This window comes from Periplaneta americana, chromosome 16, assembly GCF_040183065.1.
Source record: "Periplaneta americana isolate PAMFEO1 chromosome 16, P.americana_PAMFEO1_priV1, whole genome shotgun sequence".
Taxonomy (NCBI): Eukaryota; Metazoa; Arthropoda; class Insecta; order Blattodea; family Blattidae; genus Periplaneta; species Periplaneta americana.
The window spans coordinates 8,412,766-8,434,864 of NC_091132.1; the positions used below are offsets into that span (position 1 = coordinate 8,412,766).

General features: G+C 35.2%; 1 protein-coding gene and 1 non-coding gene across 10 annotated transcripts in view; both read right to left on the bottom strand.

The window, feature by feature from the left end:
* Dhc16F (Dynein heavy chain at 16F) overlaps nucleotides 1-22,099 on the bottom strand; it is a 166,846-nt gene that overhangs the window by 140,631 nt on the left and 4,116 nt on the right. For 6 of the 9 annotated variants that reach the window (XM_069812845.1, XM_069812841.1, XM_069812839.1 and 3 more), the window contains 5 exons: nucleotides 11,963-12,068; nucleotides 10,057-10,141; nucleotides 6,196-6,283; nucleotides 5,695-5,920; nucleotides 1,971-2,115 (listed from right to left, as the gene is read on the bottom strand). In XM_069812845.1, coding sequence (XP_069668946.1) covers nucleotides 1,971-2,115; nucleotides 5,695-5,920; nucleotides 6,196-6,283; nucleotides 10,057-10,141; nucleotides 11,963-12,042 — 624 coding nt within the window. In that variant the 5' untranslated portion in view covers nucleotides 12,043-12,068. Of the gene's footprint in view, nucleotides 1-1,970; nucleotides 2,116-5,694; nucleotides 5,921-6,195; nucleotides 6,284-10,056; nucleotides 10,142-11,962; nucleotides 12,069-16,214; nucleotides 22,042-22,099 lie in introns of those variants that run through there. The other 3 variants (XM_069812842.1, XM_069812840.1, XM_069812843.1) reach the window with 2 other exon arrangements.
* Nucleotides 12,962-13,033, bottom strand: TRNAN-GUU (transfer RNA asparagine (anticodon GUU)). Its single transcript has one exon. It is a non-coding gene; the product is annotated as a tRNA-Asn (tRNA).

Below are 22,099 nucleotides of genomic sequence, written 5' to 3' on the forward strand. Positions count from 1 at the left end.
CTTCAGTAATTTCCTACGTTGTTGCGAAATGTTTATGTCCAGTTCTTGTTGGTGATTATTTTTTTGTAGTTGCTTGATATATTGTTTTACTGAGTTAAATGACAAAGGTTTCCGTGGGTTTATTTTGAGATTGGCACCCTTCTTAGCTAATGTGTCAGCCTGTTCATTCCCATGTAGATTACAATGTCCTGGGATCCACTGTAACACGTTTTGCCACGTTCTTTTAAAGTTGCAAGTATTTTTTGACAATTATTGATTTGTTCTGTGTAGGGGTGATCAGTTTTATTTATGGACAAAATGGCTGCTTTTGAGTCCGAGCGACATAGACCTACCTCCACGTGGTGCACCCTGGACAAGGCTTTGCAGCAAAAAGGTCTATAATAAGGCAAAGAAAATGAGAAAGCCGCTTACAGTATAATTATAAATGATTTTTGTACATAAAATGTTAGATATTGGGTACCCGAAATTATGATAACTTTAAATAGAAACATGCACAAGCTCTATTTCTCACAGATAAACCTCAAATTCGTGGATAGAACAAACCAAAGTTGCAGTTTCAAATGTCTGAAATGAAGACACGTAGTGTAAATTCTGACAGTAATAAATAATACTAAAAATGTAGATAACTATTCAAATTCTGCGAATGTATGAAGGACTGACATTCTAGGATTAGTATCACATGATTTTAAACTTATTTCTACAGAGTTCTAAAATTAATTTTTGTTCGCTATTTTCTCGATCTAGACCTCTGTGTGCCATGGCCAAAGACACACACTGCTCGCCTTGCCAACACTCCAGTATAAAAAATACAGCACAAAAATGATATTCAAAAATAGAAAATAATTTTAAAAAAAATTAAAACTATGGCGAGAAGTAACCCCTACAGCACCTTAACATTACACCACAGGACCACTCTTGGAAACAACTTCTTACTTTAGTCTTATGAGAGCTATAATAAAATTCAAGCACTAATATCTCGAAAATTATGGCCCATTCAACCGGATTTTCGACTGGAAACTGTTTTTCAATGTATGAAAATTAAGCTCATGAAGGTTCAACAAAACTGGTGTCCTGGACACTGTGGACACCCACTGCAGTTGTTAATGAAATTAAAGAGTGAAACAAGATGAAAACTTTAATACAAACAGTTCACTACATTATACTTTTGACACGTTGAAGGTAGACTTTCTCAGGATCTTTTGCCAAAGGCAATCTCCAAATACACTACACAGATGAAATGGGATTTTATCAATATTTCTATTTAATCCAGTACAATTATTTGGTCCTGTTTGAAGTAGAAATAGTAGATGAACTATTACGGCTGGAGACCACAGTGGGATCATGTTACAGTAACTCCTGATGCAAGTAGAATAGCTATATTTAATAAGGACATAACCTATAAAAACTGTTGCTATCGTTAAAAATAAGATAATTACACCCACTGATCAGGTATGTAAGAACATTCAAAAACTGTCGTCAGTTCATAAAATAATTCACAATTAAATATAAGAAGAGTGTAACTTTAAAAACTATTAAAATTTCCTAAGATTTTCTTGTGAGTGTTTATGATTGTATGCATGCACTTGTGTTTTTAATTATGTAATGACATTTAATACCTCTTACTTTTCAGAACAATTTACAGACATCAACGTCATTATCATAGTTGCATTACTCAATACATTAAAAGCCATCTATTCTATCTGGAAAATTCTTTTCCACACCCCAATAACTGTGACAGTTTAAAATCTCATATCATAATTATTTTATTTATATGGTAATGAACAAAACAGTGAATTAGATTCCATTGAATGTTGTGATTTGTATTCAGACCATTTTAGACATTTTTCTTACATCAGTCAGTGCATGCTTCTCAGGACAGACAGGAAGAAAGAAAGAATTAAAAAAGAAAGAGAGAAAGGAAGAAAAAAGGAAAGAAGGTAAATCAGAACCAGGAAGTGTGCATCACATACCTTGATTAATTTGCAATAATAGTCATACTCTCTCTCCCACACGTCAAGAGGTGTAAATACCATGTCACCTGGATAGTACTGCGTCACTCCATTACCACTGATAGTCAAAAAGTTGCTCTTATCTATATCATCATAGCCCACAATACTGAAAAAAAAGTTCCTAATGTAATAAATGTCTCTTCAATTATGATACTAAAAATAAAAATCGCTTATGTTAACCAATTATATGAATATATAAACCATTAGAATAAATACCGATAATATAACATAACGGTTTTAAGTGTTCACTCATAGCATTATACGATCAAGTATCCAAAAATAAACAATTAACTAAGTAAATACACTAGATCTGCAGATTCTCTACAAAATTAAATAATGAGAAATCAGAACAATAAGCATATATGACAAGTCATACATAATTACAAAGGACAGCCATTTTTATCATCTGCTCTAACATTCACCCTGATTTTTACTACTCTCTAATTTGCATATTCAAATAATAGGCCTACATGAAAATCAGAAGATAAGTTATACTAGTATTATATTTACCGCAAATAAGACCCCATCACATATAACACCTTCCCTGCCCCTACTTTAAAAAAAAAATGTACAATGTATCTACAGAAACATATCGTGCTTATAAACTGCTACAATTTTGTAACTATGTGTATTACGTAATTCATACTTGTTGTGTCATTTAGAAAGAACGGCTCAAAGGATTTCAAGGGATTCATTCATTCATTTAGTGTTCTATCCAAGGGCAGGTCTTTCACTGCAAACCCAGCTCTCTCCAATCTTTCCTATTTTCTGCCTTCCTCTTCGTTTCCTCATATGATCCATATATCTTAATGTCATCTATGATCTAATATCTTCTTCTACCCCAAACTCTTCTCCCGTTCAACATTCCTTCCAGTGATCCTTCAGTAGGCAGTTTCTTCTTAGCCAGTGACCCAATCAATTCCTTTTCCTCTTCCTGATCAGTTTCAGCATCATTCTTTCTTCACCCACTCTTTCCAACACAGCTTCATTTCTTATTGTCTATCCACTTCACATGCTCCTTTCTTCTCCATATCCACATTTCAATTGCTTCTAGTCTCTTCTCTTTACTTCGTCGTAATGTCCATGTTTCTGCCCATACCACATTCCATACAAAGCACTTCACTAGTCTCTTCCTTAGTTCTTTTTCCAGAGGTCCTCAGAAAATGCTCGTTTTTCTATTAAAAGCTTCCTTGGCCATTGCTATCCTCCTTTTGACTTTCTGGCAGCAGCTCATATTACTGCTTATACCAGCCAACATCCCAAGTATCTGAAGCTGTCCACTTGCTCTACTGCCTCATTTAGAATTCGCAAGTTTATCTTCAGTATTTTCCTTCATATGACCATGCTCTTCGTCTTACTTGCATTTATCTTCATCCAATACTGCTCACAGCTGTCATTTAGCTCCAGTAGTATATCCTTCAGTATCATTTCGTCTTCTGCTAACAACGCCATATCAGCAAATCTTATGCATTTTATTCTTCTTCCTCCTACTATCACTCCTCCCATGTTCTGAAAACAGTTATTTACTAAATCCTTCAAGTAGATGTTGAACAGGGTAGGTGATAAAGGACATTCTTGACGTACTTCTCTCCCAATTTCACTTCCTTCTGACATTTCTTCTCCTATCCTGACTTTAACTCGTTGTTTCATATAAAGATTACTGAACAGTCTTCTCTCTTTCCAATCCATACCTATTTTCTTTAGGATCTCCTTAAGTCTATTCCAATCCAAAAAGCCTTTTCTAGGTCTAAGTCAAGGGATGTGTAATTGTAATTGTTGACGGAAGACAATAGATGGCACCATAAGAAAAAAAATGCTGTTCTTGCTCTTTCGCTTGTCATTATGGCATTGCTGGATAGAAGCAAATTGTTTTACAAATGGTGTGAATGTTTACATTTCAACTCAGTGTGAATTCTGCAGCATTTACAGAGTTATGGCGAATCCACAGGAGCATAGTTGGTGTGTACTGGAATTCCATAGCACATGGAGTGTAATGAGAGTTAAGCGTGCCTTCAGATGGAGGTTTCAACATGCAGCACCTTCTGACAAGACGATTCTCCCTCTCTCCCATATCCCTCTCTTGCTCCATCTATCTCTTCTTTTATCTCCCCTCTCAGCAAGAATTTGTTTAGTTAATTTTACCAATATGACAATATTTTTTTAATCAACAAACAGCAGATCTCATTATTTTTAAGTATTCTTGTATGTTCTTGGAACATTTAACTGCGGAAACTTCTCCTCTCATTTCTGCAGAACAATATTTTCTCATTTTTCAATCTTCAAAATACAATAACTCTGGCACTATTAAAGTACCTGACTTCACATTTGCAAGATATGTGCAACATAACTTAATGAATAATTACAAGTAGGAAATTTTTATATCTTGTGTGAAATACAAGTTTTTGAAATGTTTAAAGAAAGATATTAAAGTGATTGATAATTTTTAAAAATTCTCAATGAAATGTTTCCAAAATTTCCTCACTTAGATTTGTTACGTGGTTCATAAGCTCTCATTTCAATCTTAGAATATACATTTGTAATACAGGATGATGAAGTTAACTCGTTTTGTGTCATTATCTTGATTTTTTATTATTATTATCCCTCCCCCCATTATGACCCCCGGTTTGTACAAAAATTTTAATTAATATTTTGATCTTAATTTCCTAGACCTTTCTGGACATTCAAATCATACAGGTACAAAAAAACGTGTTTCATAGTTCCTGCTCCTTAAAGCTGCAGATTTCATAGGTATGGATATGCATATTGTTACGGTATGCTCGTCTTTTATTGTTATCCGACAGGATGAAAAAATTAGTCATTGTGTCCTCTATACATATTTTGTAACATCGTTCCCGGTGTATCAAAAACTTTAGTTACTGTCATGCACATGCGTCAATCCACCTCCACCTCCTATCTGAATGTTCGAGGGGAGGGGGATAGGATAGTGATCGTGATTCAAACGTGAAGGCAGTGCTTGACTGGCTCGAGACGGACGATGAAGAAGGCAGAATTAGCTCAGCTGGAAGGATCAGGCAACTTAAATTGACGATCCTATCTGATAAGTATACACTGGGAACTACAGGCTGTGGCTGTGAGATATGAGACAGGAATGGCTTAGGAGTTTCTTTAAAGTTATGTAAAAGGGGTTGCTGTTCAATGAAATAGTTTTGGTTATTTGTTCTTTTCCCTGAAGGTTTGTTGTGAGTCTATATTGAGAGACATTATAATGTAGGGAGATGTTGTAACTGATGATTGAAGTTTTTGGTTAATTCCCTTTTAAGATAGAGACTGTAATTAAAGAGAATATTCTTGTTGTTGAATGTTTTTCCTGTTAATTCTTATCTAAGAGATAATGGTAATAAAGGGAGGTTTTGGTAATTTTGGAATTTTTTCCTTTTTTTTGGAATTCATTCTCGTTTTTCCAAGTTCCTTATTTTTTTATTTTGGTGTAGCCGAAGAACAGTCACTATATAAAAAGGAAATATCTAAATAAATAAAATAAAAAACAAGAAACAAAAAAATATTTATTTTTAATTTACATACTTTTAAAACTTGTAAATCACTAATGATATAACTTAACTTGTTAAATACGTAAGAGAGAGGGAAATGAAAGGAATGGAGAAATGGGCACGTGAAAGTAAAAGTCTTAAAAAAAAAAATACTGTGATACTGATTTTTAACATACGTAAGGCAGTAAGGTGTATAAAATTCTGAAGCTCGAGAAACAGCATAAATCATGTAGAAGAATCCAAGATCCTTATTACTCCTCAGGCGCTGAATTATTTCCTTCTGGTCCACAATATCTGGTAATGCTGACTTCTTTACTCTCCTCAACAAAATGTCCCCATGATGTCTCGTTTCTTCGTCGCCAAGGACAACTATTTTCACTGCAGCTTTCTGAGCTTTCTTAGCTGTAACAAAGCAACAAAGCAATAATTAGAAAATAGTACATCACACAATTGGGTCTACAATCAAAATCCTGCCTGCCACTGGAAACTAATTACTTTACTCTGTTGTGCTTGTTTGCAATAAAATCGATTGAAATGGCGTTGTCAACACCAGCAATGGAAAAAGTCCAAGCTACACTCCTTCCAAAAGCTTTCGATCAATAGACTGAAACATGTCAATGCTTAGCCTACAGGTTAAAGAACTTCAAAGATGGTGTATGACAATTTTAAGTACTTACAGGATGGTGATATTTGTGTCAGCAATTCCTCTCTTGATTCTTTCAGGAACAGTTTTCTTCTCTTCCTTTGATTCTCACTAAAGCCAGGCTGAGAATTAAAATTCATCGATTACAAAAATGTATAGGGTAAGTCCGTTATTGGATTTTGTTTCCAATAAGACTAAAAATTATCACAAATAAGGACACTGCATACACACAGAGGTAAGTATACGGTTTTATGTTGAGTACAAACAGGAAGAAAAAGAAGTTACTTCTGCGGAAGAGAACCATGTAGTAAAGGCTACTGCATGTAGCCACTCTATTTGTACTAATATTAATTATTTGTATCCAATATAGTTATTTGTACTCAATATAGATATTTATTTAGTTGATTATTAAAAACTGCAACAAATTTACAAGGAGTCACTTTCAACTCTGCAAGCAAGTATTCATCCGTTAAGTGGAATCTTTTTTTTTTCTTCATTTCTTTTTAGTTGGTTATTTAACGATGCTGTATCAACTACTAGATTCTTTAGCATTGATGGAAGAGGTGATAGCAAGATGGTATTTGCCGAAATGAGGCCGAGGATTCGCCATAGATTACCTCACGTTAGCTTTATGGTTGGGAAAAATCTCGGAAAAAACCCAACCAGGTAATCAGCCCAAGCAGGGATCGAACCTGCACCTGAGCGCAACTCTGGATCGGCAAGTGCCTTAGCCAACTGAGCTATGCCGGTGGCCCATCTTTTTCTTCATTTTACAGTTTTCAATTTCAAAAAAATAATTAGTGGTGTCAATATTTCGCAAAGCTTTGGAAGATATAAGAATCAGGATGTGAGAACTTCTTCCTTATTTTTAATTTTTGAGTTCCCTGCTGAAGAGTGAGATGGAATTCTCTATGCCTGACTTCCCTCAAATCACAACTTTCTCATATTGGCTAATTGGCTAGTTGCAACTATACAAATGTCGAACAATTTCCGAAGATATAATACAGAAGAATTACCTCCTAGAAATGTTACGGTATTTCAATTAACTTCAGTAGTTTCACTAAAAAAAACTGATTAAAATTTTACACAAAATGCCATATATTAAAGGAGCAGTCCACGATAAAATTCGAAATTTTGATTATATTATAGGATGTTTACCTAAGTAATCCTTAGATTAACGGCGTTTGTCTCATCTCTCTACGCCTTTTAGTTTGTGAAATATTAAAGGTCTTACTGCAAGCTCTGACGTCATAACCACTGATCGCTTCATAAGACTGCATTGTAGTTCCGTTTGACATACAGTGGTGTAGAACGAGTAAATACATATTCATATGTTACAGTCAATTATTATTAACTCACTTAGGACCTATCACATGCATATACTGTAATAGTAATAATAATAATAATAATAATAATAATAACTTACCCAAACTCTATCCCACTTTAAATCCCGTGTACAATGCATTCTGTTCCATTCTGTGATTAGAACGACTTGGGTCTGATAAGGGTTCGAACTGAAAAGGTTTAATATTTTGATCAATTATAACCTAAGTCAACGTCTTCACTGAGCGAGTGAATGTATGTGAGACGTGAAATATTCGTTATGAAGGGACTACAGATACGTGTTTATCTCACATCAGCAATAAATTAGTACATGGTTTATATTATTCTATTGCACCATAGTTGTTGAGTCACACGGTTTAGGCACGGGGGCTATGTTTGAGAGAACTCTAAAACATGTGGATCATCGAATTGCAGTAGTTGATAACCACGAGCTACTTCCAACACATTTCTCTGTATATCTTCTCTCCACGCGTTTTCCTTCCTGCTGTATGTTTTCCACCCATCGTTTAGTGGCTTTAGGGTACTGGAGTCTGGAGCCAGTTACATCTCTTTTCACGTTGTAATTATAGCCCACTATCGCAATCATAGTTCTTGTTACTATTCCATCATATGGAAAGTGTTTTCTCTTAGGAATGTAAACCAATCTCTCGTTATGATATGATTCAAGTTTGCTGGTGTGACAAAACTGATTAGTCTGCTTTAAGTCTTTTAAAGGGCAGGGTTGCATACAACATTTTTCAGAGCATTGTAATCGTTGGGTCCAGGTTCGATCCATTCCCTCTCGCTATTGAATGGGTGAATGTGTGCACATTTTTTATATGTCTCTGTTCGTGTATATTACAAACATGATTTAATACAGAAATGAATCTGTCTTCTAAGTAGTCAGGATCACCTTCACATGTAGCACATAACCACCATGAGTGATTTATGATGCAGTCTTTCCACATTTGTATTTTCTCATATGTTTTTTGCGGTGGCTTTAAGGTTTTTAGATAAGCTTTTCGCAATGTGCCAAATGTCAAATTGATGGTCCACCATTCATATTTGGTCCTCATGAATTTCCTAATTCCTCTATTGCGGTCCGACAGAGAGAGGATAATGTTCATTTTTTCTTTTAGGCGATCTAGAGCTTTTTCGCATGCTGCTTTTTCAAGATTGCCTACAATTAGGCCTTTTTGCAGAACTATGAAGTCTATAAGATTATCTGAATCGAGGTCCATTACACTGTAAGTCACATATTTTGCACTATAACCAGGTGAGTCAAATTGGTCATCACCGCGATTCGCACGTTTTTATCCTTTAGGGAATTGATAAGTTTTTCACGAATGTGAAAATAACTACACCTACTGTTGGTTCTACGAATATTGAAATTATTTTATAAAATGTTGTCTTGCCGATGAAATATAGTTGTAAAGTTTTTGAAAAATTTTCAAACAATTTGTACCTTATACCTGATGAATTAGAATTTGAAGTTTCCTCTTCTATTTGAAAAGATCTGTCTAAGTTAGTTTATGGCTCACTCACATCTGATTCACCACACACATTTCTTAGCGTCTCGCACCCTAGCTCACACTGCACAGCTTTATTTATATTAAGTTTCTGTGAATTTTCAGCCTCATCGAGAACTACACATACTGTACGTCAATATTTTCAGCTATAGGTGCATCACTGCAACTTGTTATTACTTCTTCGACGATCTTTTTTCATTTATAAGCAGAGGAGCGCTTAGTATTAGAACTGTCTTGGGGAGATTCTCCTTTCAAAAATAAGGGACAGCAGTTTTCTTCATTTTCATAGAAGTTCTATTGTCTTTCATTAAACGTCTTTTTAATAGACACGATTCTTCAAAATTAATTTCACGGAAATGATTAAAACACACAACAGCAGTTTTCGATGGTATAAAATCTTTTCTGTTGATTTTCTTCGCCCATGTTTTAAATATTTGCGGTGACTTTTCTTTGCTCGGAAATACATGAAATGATACCCCTTCTCCACGTTCTGCTTTTGTTCTTCCCTCTGAACACGAAAAATCACAACACCACGGCATTTTAAACTGTATTACGATACATTTTTTTCTGTTTAGTCTACTGTAGTTCAAAGTCGTTCATATAAAAGAAAATAGCCCTACATAAAACCACAATGTTTGTATGTGCTGTTTTATGATTAAATGAAAAGCAAAATATAACTTCACTCAATCACAACTAAGTTCGAAATTCTGTTCACGTGTATTACGGCGCGAAAACATTATTTAATACAAAGCGCTGCACTCGGGATGTTCTCGGCCTACTACGCAATCACACCAGTTCAGTGGCTGTGACGTCATAAGTATTTGTGCGGAGTCAGTAACTCAAGAACCATGCCTCGCATTGACATGCGGTAAATTACATTCTACTTAGATTGAAAAACGTGTTTGATTAAAGCCAACTTAATTTTATCGCGGACTGCTCCTTTAATACTAATATTCATCAACAACGTAGCAAATAAATGCATTAACTCCTCTCATCTTGTACAGATTGGTCTATTAATTGTTTATTCCAGCTCTGTTACGTACCACGGGTTCCGGTATTTCCGCCTTCTCTTCATACTTCGCTAAAACTTTTTTGTGAGGTATATGGAATGGTATTATATTTTTAGGCCTGAAAGAAAACAGGAAACAAAAACATTATTTTTCGTGTTCATTTTTATTAATGACTGATAAGAATTTCTCGAAAGTTAGTTGATAATGGTACCATATTAGATCTAATTTTCATACTATAAATTCTTCCCCTCTTCTATTTAAATAGTCGCAGAGAAGATGCAACTTGTGATGTCTCTAGGAAAGCATGTGGTAATGTACAGAGCCAAAGAACAGTGCTGCAGCTAAATAGCATTTTCCCTTCCCTCGCCCTGGTGGCAATCAGTCAGCTGAGTGGTGGGCAGGCAGATAAACGTGAAAGGAAATTAGGGAATATTATTGTCGTGTCCACTTCGTGTGTGGTGGTAGGAAGGAGAGTGAGTGACATACCCAGTTCCCATTGGCTGAGGGATCCAGAGAGAGGACCAAAATTGGCATGGACACAAGGAATAATTAGAACAATGAGAGAAAGGGGATTAGAAAATGGGACATAGGGAGATAGAGAAGAATGGAGAAAGGCTATAAAATTCTGAAAATAGGTGCAGGAAGATGTCCTAGGACATTGTAAAACCTGATAATAATAAAAAAGAAAACAGTTGTAACTCCATTTATAAACTATATCATTAAATTAAAAAGTAAAAAAAGGTAAATGTATCCTATTGTAATGTATTGTATTTATTAACATTCCATGGTATTCATACATTGCTTCACAGCTAGAATATGGAACAAGTCAAAAAACTTAATACTACTATAAAGTCTTAATTTATAGTCATGTCTAGTTGAATACATACAGAAGAGGTTTACAATATAGTCTACTAGTATAACACAAAGTTTTAGTATCAATTTCATGAAGCATTGCTGAATGTCATGCATACACAATGAAGGCGCTTGAAAGATATGGAGATAGAGTGCCATACTTTCTTGACCTCGGCACTAGGATGAGATGGTGTATTATTTAAATATTACTCATATGTAAACAAATCATTTCTAATATTAATTTTCTGTTTACGAAAATTTCAATTTGAAAGTGACTTGAATGACAAACTATACAGATTTTGGTTTCGTTCACTCTCGTAACAAAAGGGCTTCTCTTCATCTGACTGGGCAAACGTCATTAAAATGTCATGCAACACTGTTACAATGCAGGCTGTTTCTGAACGATCACAAAAATCCACCATTTGTCGCCACTTGGGATGGGCAAAGAGCCAGAAACTCTTGGCAAAGTTCTCAGCTTCTGTTCCAAAGGAGAACTATTACAGAACGAAAAATTAAAACTCTCACTTATACTTGTTCATAGTGTTCTAAGCACCAGTAAAAGGTAAAGGTAAAGGTATCCCCGTAACATGCCATGAAGGCTCTTGGGAGGCATGGAGGTAGAGCCCCATGCTTTCCATGACCTCGGCACTAGAATGAGGTGGTGTGGTCGACACCATGCTCTGGCCGCCTTTTACCCCCGGGAAAGACCTGGTACTCAATTTTATAGGAGGCTGAGTGAACCTCGGGGCCGTTCTGAAAGTTTGGCAACGAGAAAAAATCCTGTCACCACCTGGGATCGAACCCCGGACCTTCCAGTCCGTAGCCAGCTGCTCTACCAACTGAGCTACCCGGCCACCCGTTCTAAGCACCAGTACTATTTTTTTCTTCCAGAGTAAACACTGTATTCATTAATGTCATAGAAGATGACATAATCTAACAAGACCAATCCTTACAATCAGTGATAGTGATGGCGGACAGTAGTGGTGGTGGTGGTGGTGGTGGTGGTGGTGGTGATGATGATGACGATGACGACGACGACGATGATGATGATGATGATGATGATGATGATGATGATGATAGAGAATACCTGGCAAATGCTACTGGAGGTTTGGTCACAATTTTCTTCAGAACTTCTTCTAATGGAGTGTCGCCAGACTGACGCTCCATGTTAAAAACTGCTCCTTGTTAACTATCTGCAAGAAGTAGCTGTCATTTTATAAAACTTGTATTACATAGAAAAGATATAAAGTTTTTCGAGTAGAAGACAAAGCTTTCATTTTAAAAATTGTCAACTGTCAACTCATACACAGTTTTCTACTATAAAATATTATATTTACTACTGTATTACAGCAAAACCTGTATTAAATGACCACTGATAGTTCCAAGCAAAATTTGTTGCTTAATAGGAGGATGCTTTCTTCACATAAATAATGAGTTTAACTGCTGTACGTATATAAAATAAAAGAACTTGGAATGTGTTAATAATAAGTTGTGTACAAAACTTTTTACAATTTTATTCTCTAATTCATTACTTCCACTTTAGAAAACCATAAATTGAACTCTCCATCATTTTGGTACATTTTTTTTTTTTTTTTAATTGCATTCTGTAAACTATCCTTCAACATAATTATCAAGAAGTTCATTTATATATTTTCCAGTCACACACCCTTTCAATAGAATTTCACTCAGTTATAATTTTTTCCACTGATTTTCAAACTTACCGGTAATTAAAATTTGAGATTTACCACATTTAAATTTTTCCGCTAATTTTCTTTCAGATAAACGATTTTTATTTTCGCGAATCACTTTGACTGGATGCTCCAATGATAATACTCTTCTCATTTTACTGAACATGTTTTTACTCGTAACAACTTTACACTATGCCAGAAGAAATGAAAGTGTTAAACAAGGGAGGAAATACAATACAGGTAACCCATAGTCAGACCCTAAAGAGTGTGTGCAGTGGTCAAAACCCGTAACAACAATCTCATTCTCGCTAGAAATTCCTACATTTCTTAGAGGATTAAAGGATCAGACATTCAGCACGAATAATTATCAATGTTGAATAATTTCGAGGGAAAAATTGTTCCGGAGCCGGGTATCGAACCCGGGACCTTTGGTTTAACATACCAACGCTCTACCACTGAGCTACCCGGGAACTCTAACCGACACCGATCCAATTTTTCCCCTCTATATCCACAGAACTCAAAGTGGGCTGACAACCGTCAAGCAACCAACTTCGAGTGCACACTAACTCCGTGTGACTTAAATTGTGGTTTTCTGCTAACGAACAGTGACGTGTATTATGCAAATCAAGATTTCAGGTATAACTCCCTGTAAAGTTGATATGAATAATTTCGAGGGAAATTATTCAAATCAACTTTACAGGGAGTTATACCTGAAATCTTGATTTGCATAATACACGTCCCTGTAAAGTTGATATGAATAATTTCGAGGGAAATTATTCAAATCAACTTTACAGGGAGTTATACCTGAAATCTTGATTTGCATAATACACGTCACTGTTCGTTAACAGAAAACCACAATTTAAGTCACACGGAGTTAGTGTGCACTCGAAGTTGGTTGCTTGACGGTTGTCAGCCCACTTTGAGTTCTGTGGATATAGAGGGAAAAAATTGGATCGGTGTCGGTTAGAGTTCCCGGGTAGCTCAGTGGTAGAGCATTGGTACGTTAAACCAAAGGTCCCGGGTTCGATACCCGGCTCCGGAACAATTTTTCCCTCGAAATTATTCAAATCAACTTTACAGGGAGTTATACCTGAAATCTTGATTTGCAATTATCAATGTTGTCAAATTTAATTTTAACCTTGGAAGCAGTACAGTACAATACTCATCAAATTTTCAGAATTTATTTAATGCATTAAACTACTGCACTGTAAAATTATAATACTGCACCTTAATTCTCAAAAGGGGTAAAAATTTAAAAAATGAATATTCAATGGCTGTTCGGTTGTTGGGGAGAAGAGTGATCCCTAAATGAAAGCAAAAAATGCATTTGTCTTATGAGTTTTTACATCGTTTCTAAGAAAAATCGGACTTTAAGAGGGGTGGTCCTCAATAGGAGTGGTCTTTCAAAGAGGTTTTACTGTATATGACTGGTTTCTTGAACCAGGAAAAGAAAAATGAAATGCACTGCAATGTAAAGTGTTCTCAAGTTCGTATTGCGTAATTTCTCTCTTTACACATCACCCCAAAAAATCTTCTGTTGTATAATGAAATAGCTTTAGCAGTAGCTATTATCCATAGTTACATTTATCTTCATATTACAGCACTTTTACAGATTTATTCTATTTCCTTGTAAACTATCCTACAAAACATTGCACAAAAATTAATTTCTAGCCAGTTTACCTTGATATGTACACTGTATGACAATTAAAATCCTTTCTTTAAAGTTTCTATAAGTACAGAGTTTAAATTAAAGTTACACATTTTGCAATTAAAACAACAGTTACGATTATTTCTCTTCGAGTATTTAATTGAAAAGATAAACTATGTAACTTCGTTTCCAGTTTCATTCATAACGATCATTATAAACCGCACTGCATATTAAAAACACTACTTGTTTACACTTGTTGCCTAGACAACAGTTGTAGTTAAAGATAGTATGTAAATGTTGAACATATTGATTTTTGGACTTTTCGCAATAAATCGTGTTATATGAGTTATATAACAGGTGCAATAAAATAATAAAATGCTAAAATAAGAAACTATATATGTGGTGAATCAACTCACTGTGTGAATTCTAAACAAGTTTATTGAATATTCTTAAGGATTCAATCCAAATATTACATTACCATTTATATTTTGACCATTATGATTGCATTTCTCTGTATTTTTACTTAACAATTCCTGTATTTAATCATTTTTGTCCTTCAAATTTTTTTGTAGTGCTTTTATTCTGGATCTTTATGGTCACCCTCACTGACAGCAGATTATTTTTGTTAAATAATAAATTCCCCATAAAATAATACAGCATCGAGAATGTAGCCCTTGAAAACAAACAATCAATTCATGACTGCTTATGTCACTTTGATTCCAAGTTAATTACAGCCAATTTTAAATGGTCCAAAATGACATGAACTGTGTGAAAAATTTTTCGAGACCAACAACTCTATCCAGATAGCAGAAAGATTTACTGAAATTAACTTTCATACTATAGTAATCCTTTGTATTTAATTCCTGTAAATGTAAGCCAGATGTAGTAAAAATGAGATCATCATTTTATATTTCACATCGTTCATCAATGAAGTTGGATTCACAAGCAATGGGCTAGTCAGTTTTCTTAACATTCATCATTGGGTTTCTTCTCCTATTTGTCTACAGTGTAACACTCATGATTGAAGAGTTGAAGACTATAGTGATTTGCAGTGGACCCTAGGTTATCAGCATCCTACTGGATACATTAAGAAACTTGACTGACCACTGAGGCTAAAGAAAATCCTGCGTTCTATTCTTAAACCATGGCACCAACAATATTTCAGTACAAAGATTTGGCCAGGAATAATTGACGATCATGTAATTATATTTCGGAATCTGTATTATATGTCTTTCTCGTGTTAAATTTTACTGTACCTGGTTAACATGTTTCGGCCTGCTATTGGCCCTCTTCAGAACTGGTTGTTGCTGGTCTTGGCGCCTTTTGTTTTGTTTCCTCTGGGGGTGTGTTTGTTCTGAAGAAGGCCAATAGCAGGCCGAAACATGTTAACCAGGTACAGTAAAATTTAACATGAGAAAGACATATAATACATATTCCGAAGTGATATAGTGTTAAAAGTTGTGTAATCAAGATGTATAATTATATTTCATCTCATTATAGTCAAGTAACAGGAAACTTTTTGGATGACCAATTTTCTAACAAATAGACCTGCCAGGGCTGTGAATTTGGCAAACAAAACCTTCAACTTTAATTCTGATTCTGACTCCTTCATAAAAGCTCATTATGTAAACAATGGTAAATCTAGCTACTAGAAAACTGGTGCCTTAACACGTTTAATCACCACCTCTATGTAAACCTACTATTTTTACGTATTATAGCCTATATTTATAATTATATTATTTATTTATTTTACTTCCCTCATTAAGCACCTGCCATGATGACAAAGCAGGCCTACACAAAGGCCAACGAAAAAAGAAAAGAAAAAACCATTACCAGTACAGAAAAAAAATTCAGGATTACACAGGATCAGAATTAGTCAACAAAAAATCGCGATAAATATGATTTCTTAATAGGTATACACAGTATATCAGATACAGTATTTAAAATATAATAAAAACTTTAGAACTTCATATTGTTAAACATATTCAAAGAAAGTAATGTACCTTAAATACGTTGTACATCTATTTCAAAGTGTTTGCTTCATCATCAGCAGTCTTACTATTGCTTCATGTTTGTATCTTCTGGATTTCTGTCTCCTAAGAATGAGGGTATATGGATGTGTTGGGGATGCCTATGTGTTATTTATTAGGATATCTAAGAGTGTATGTGTTTATATATTTCACACTGTTCCAGTAGATTTACCGGTAATTGTTAGTTTTTGGGTGTAATATGTAATAATTTCATGTGTTTCAATATTTTGTAAATTAGTGTAGACTACAGCATATATCAGTTCTTGAAGTATCAGAACCGAATTGATAGAATATTGTTCTGAAGCCAAATGATTCAACAAGACATTGAACCACTGTTTTTATTACTTACTTACTTATGACTTTTAGGAACCCGGAGGTTCATTGCCGCCCTCACATAAGCTCGCCATCGGTCCCTATCCTGAGCAAGATTAATCCAGTCTCTACCATCATATCCACCGCCCTCAAATCCATTTTAATATTATTCTCCCATCTATGTCTCGGCCTCCCTAAAGGTCTTTTTCCCTCCGGTCTCCCAATGAACATTTCATATGCATTTCTGGATTCGCCCATACGTGCTACATGTCCTGCCCATCTCAAACATCTGGATTTAATGTTCCTAATTATGTCAGGTGAAGAATACAATGGATGCAGTTCTGCGTTATGTAACTGTCTCCATTCTCCTGTAACTTCATCTCTCCTAGTCCCAAATATTTTCATAAGAACCTTATTCTCAAACACCCTTAATCTCTGTTCCTCTCTCAAAGTGAGAGTCCAAGTTTCACAACCATACAGAACAACCGGTAATATAACTGTTTTATAAATTCTAACTTTCAGATTTTTTGAAAGCAGACTAGATGACAAAAGCTTCTCAACCAAATAACAGGCATTTCCCATATTTATTATGTATTTAATTTCCTCCCGAGTGCCATTTATATTTGTTACTGTTGCACCAAAACATTTGAAGTTTTCCACCTCTTTGAAGGATAAATTTCCAATTTTTATATTTCATTTCGTACAATATTCTGGTCACGAGACATAATCATATACTTTGTCTTTTCGGGATTTACCATCAACATTATAGCTTTGAGACATGAAAAAAAAAGTAAAAAATTATACAAAAAATGTATAGGCCTAATATAATACATAATCATTAATACAAAGTAAGTAAACCAGAACAAGAATTTAATTTACAGGCTTAAACAATTTATCAGTTGAGTAGGGAATGAATATGGAACAATTTTGTTAAAAATGTTCTAAACCTTTTCTCTTGGCCCTCAAATTTTATGACAATTAAGTGGAGCACTGAAGACTGTAAAATATGAATACTGAACATCCTCCTTTTATAAGATCTGAAACAAATAGTGGGTAGATGGAGATCTGATTATAATCTTGTATTAAAATTATTAATGTTTTGATTAGTACTAAAAGTATCTTAATTTTTAACATAAAACATCGTTACAGAAAGAATGTACTCAGAAGGTCAGGTCAAGACTTTTAAATTTTGGAATATGTTTTTACAGGATGTCCTTTCATCCACACCCATAATGATTATTCTCAGATGCTCTTTTTGTACAACAAAAATGTGTTTAGCTTCAATAACTTAGCTCAGGATATTAATTCATAATTTATTATAGAATTAAAATATGCCAATTATGTCATTTTAAGCGTGTTTATATCACCAGTAGGAGATAAGGATCTTAATGCACAATAGGCAAAGCTCAATTTAGGAGTAATACATTCTAGATGTATGTTTTCTAGTTCAAATGATTATTCAATGCCAAACCAAGAAACTTTGTGCTATTGATTTTTTAATATCAATTCCATTTAATCTAATATTGAAGGAAAGGTGAATTTTATTACAATCAATTTAAGTACCAGTTTATTTACATTAAATCAATCATTCATTAACTTTGACACTGCATTAAATGTGACTATGAAGTTGTCGTAATCATACCTGTACATAAGTACGAGGGGGATCCAGGAAATAACGACCGTTTTGTTGTAATAATTAAAAAAAAAAAATATGTATTTGAGAAAACAAAGTCTGTTACATAACTGAAGCTTCCTTTACTTCTCTACATAATCCAGGGGCGTATTTTGCGGACTACCAGGGCTACCGGCTACAAAAGAAAAAGTTTATAATATAACATAATGTAATAATTTTGTATTACCGTATTAGTTTTACCACAGTAATTAAAATTAAGTAATTGTTAGATTTATATGCGCTCTCTGCTCTCGAAAAGAAACAAGTTGTCAAGGCGGCATCGCTGGAGAAACCGCTGCTACGAAGGGTAGCCTGTGACAGTTCCGCTCACGTCGCACAACTCCCCGTCCCCCCGCTCCCTTCAGTTTCTATCGTGCACTGTAGGTGGATGAGTTGCCGCTCTCGTGATCGGTTTCTTGGAAGGCGCGAAGCAACAATATGCTTAGTACGCTAGCTCATTAGTGTGATTGTGTTCTTGCAGTGCAGTATTTTAAATTTGTGATTTGTTTGAGTGTCTAAGAGTTATATTAATTGTGAATTATTAAGTTTTTAATTTCCCAATTAAGTGATATTGTGAAAAATATGGCAGAACAAGTTTCTGGAGAGGTTTGTGTTGAAAATGACTGTGTAATAGAAGGTTTATTAAAAGTGCCTTTTAACCGTCGTACATACAACGAGAAAGTTGAAATTGTGAAAATGAAAAGACCAACTCCTGAGTTAAATTTGTCCATGGATGTAAAAGAAAAACAGTGTGAGTACACACGCCATTTCACTTCAACATCATATGGTAAGTGGAATTGGTTGTGTGGTAGTTCTAAACTGTCTAAACTATTTTGCTGGCCATGTTTGTTATTTAGCCGCGAAACTAATGTGTGGTCAAAAGAGGGGTTTTCTAATATGAACTCCCTTCGAACGGCAGTCCTAAAACACGACAAATCAAAAGCTCATATTTATAGTAGCATGAACTTTGCAAACTTTGGGAAGACAAGAATTGATTTACAGCTAGATAAGCAAAAAGTTCTACACATCAACCAACACAATGCTCTTGTGAAAAAAAATCGGGAAATTTTACTGCGTCTTATTAACACAGTCTGCTTTCTAGGAAAACAAGAATTGGCTTTTCGGGGTCATAATGAGAGAGTGGAATCAGACAATAGAGGAAATTATATTGAATATTTAAGTTCCTTAAGTGAATTTGACCATTTACTGGCCAATCACCTTGAGAGTTCAACAGTATTCCGTGGTACTTCTCCTGCAATTCAGAATGACTTAATATTTGCTATAAGTGGAGTTATGATAAAGAACATAAAATCTGAAATAGAAGAAGCACCTTTTGTGGCCATTGTTGTTGATGAAACAAGTTACTGCTCTAATCAGAGTCAATTGTCCACTGTTTTAAGATACGTCGACAGTACTGCCAATGTTCAAGAATGGTTTATAGGATTCACAAATGTCAGTTCGTGCAAAACTGCTGCTGCTTTGTTTCAGCATGTGGAAGGTGTATTAGCAGAATACAATGTCGGCAATAAGTTAATTGCACAGACATACGATGGTGCTTTAGTTATGGCGGGAAATATTAATGGCTTAAAAACAAAAGTTCAAGAAAAGTATCCTCAAGCACTATTTGTCCATTGTTACAGCCATGTTCTCAATTTAGCTTTGCAACAAACTACTTTATCCATTCCAGAATGCCGCATTTTTTTCAAAACACTGTCGGGTTTAGCTGCATTTTTCTCATCATCTCCTAAAAGATCAGAAAAACTCAAGGAATTTTTGAAAAAGAAACTCCCAAAAGTAGCACCAACTAGATGGAATTTTACATCTCGGCTTGTAAATACAGTAAAGGAATACAGAGAACAACTGACTGCTTTCTTTGAAAATATCATTTGTAATGACTCTGAAGAAAACTGGGATGATGATGTAATTGTGCAGGCTCAAGGATATTTGTATTTTTTCACACAGTTTCAGAATATATTTCTTCTTGAAGTCTATGCTAGAGTGTTCGCACATACAGATGTGCTCTACAATATTCTTCAGACAAAAAGTCTAGACATAGCATACTGCTTGCAAGAGGTATCAAAGTTAAAACATACTATATCCGAGTTCAGACGTAGTGGGTTTCCATCCATATGGAGTAATATGGAAAATGAAAATTCTTCAGACAATACAATGGAACCACCATTAAAGCGAAGAAAAGGAGATGATGAATTGAAATACAGGCAGCTGTACTACAGCATACTAGATCGTATGCACATGGAAATTACTGACAGATTTTCTGATTATGGAAAGCTTCAGTTCACACATCTTCTAGATTCTCAAAAATTTTCTGCTTATAGAGAAAACTTCCCGAATGAGGCACTAAACAAATTATTTCAGTCCTATAATAGTCACTTTGATCAAGTACGTTTCAAAAATGAATTAAGTTTAATATATTCAGCAGAAGTCTTTGATTTTTCGAACAAACCTATCCATGAAATATTATCTGCCATATATGAAAACCAGCTGAACCAAGTTATTCCTGAAGTCCTTAAATTGGCAACATTAATTGTGACAATACCAGCTACGTCAGCATCGGTAGAAAGAACATTTTCTGCGTTGAAGAGAATAAAATCCTTCTGTAGATCAACTCATACACAAGAACGTTTATCCGGCTTGGCACTGATGTCAATTGAAAAGTCATTTCTACAGAAACTTCGCAAGCGGCCCAACTGTAATTTCAATGACGAAGTCATCAAAGTATTTTCGTCCCAATCAAAACGTCTGGAATTCACATATAAATAGGTAAGGAATTTTATTATAGGGTTTTAAAAATATATTTTGTGTAATAATAGGGTCAGTGGTAGCCCAGACCCTTAAACCAGTATACGCCACTGACATAATCACCACCTACATTTAAACATTTGTCGTATCTCTTCACTAGCTTTAGAATTCCCGTGTTATACTCCTCTGCCGCCAGTTCAGTAAGCCAGGTCTTCACTGTCTTCTTCAACTCTTCATCACTTCCAAAACGATCCCAAAAGACAGTAGCCATGACTTTTTGTGTTGAGAGAGTCTGTTTGAATTTTCTCGGTTTCTTGGGTGATGAGGGATGATGCCACTGACGTGATTGGCGCTTGGTCTCTGGGGTGTTGTGAGACACCCAGGTCTCATCACCAGTCACAATTTGATCAAGAAAGGCGTCTCCATCTGTGTGATATCGCATCAAGAATGTCAATGCTGAGGCCATTCTCTGAGTTTTGTGTTGGTCACTCAGTTGCCGTGGAACCCATCGTGCACAGATTTTGTGGTAGCCAAAATGTTGCGACACAATTTCACCAAGCAAAGAACGAGAAATGTCAGGAAAGGCAATATGCAATTCATCAAGTGATGTGCGCCTTGCAAGATTCTGTCGTTCACTTTAGTCTTCAGGTCTTCTGTGATGAGTGATGGGTGTCCGGGTCGAATTTCATCGTGGACATTTGTTCGCCCATTGTTGAACATTTCGCACCATTTTCTCACATTTCTTTCATTCATTACAGTATCACCATACACTTCTTTCAATTGCCGGTAAATTTCTGCAGGTTTCAAATGTCGAGCATTCAAAAATCGAATCACACTCCTCACCTCACAGTCGGCGGGATTATCAATCACGTCGTTCATTTTGAAGTAACACAAAATGCACAATGGCGACTTGTTGCAACCAGTACTCACAACATTATGAGAACACATGTTAAGGAAGCCAGTTGACCTTCAAACAAGGAAGGGGAGTCAGCTGCGCGGCGGGTATGCGCGAACGGTCGTTATTTCCTGGATCCCCCTCGTATCATCTGGAAATAACATTACCTGGACTTAATATTTAAACCAAACTATGGCCTCATTTTTAATGCCATAAACT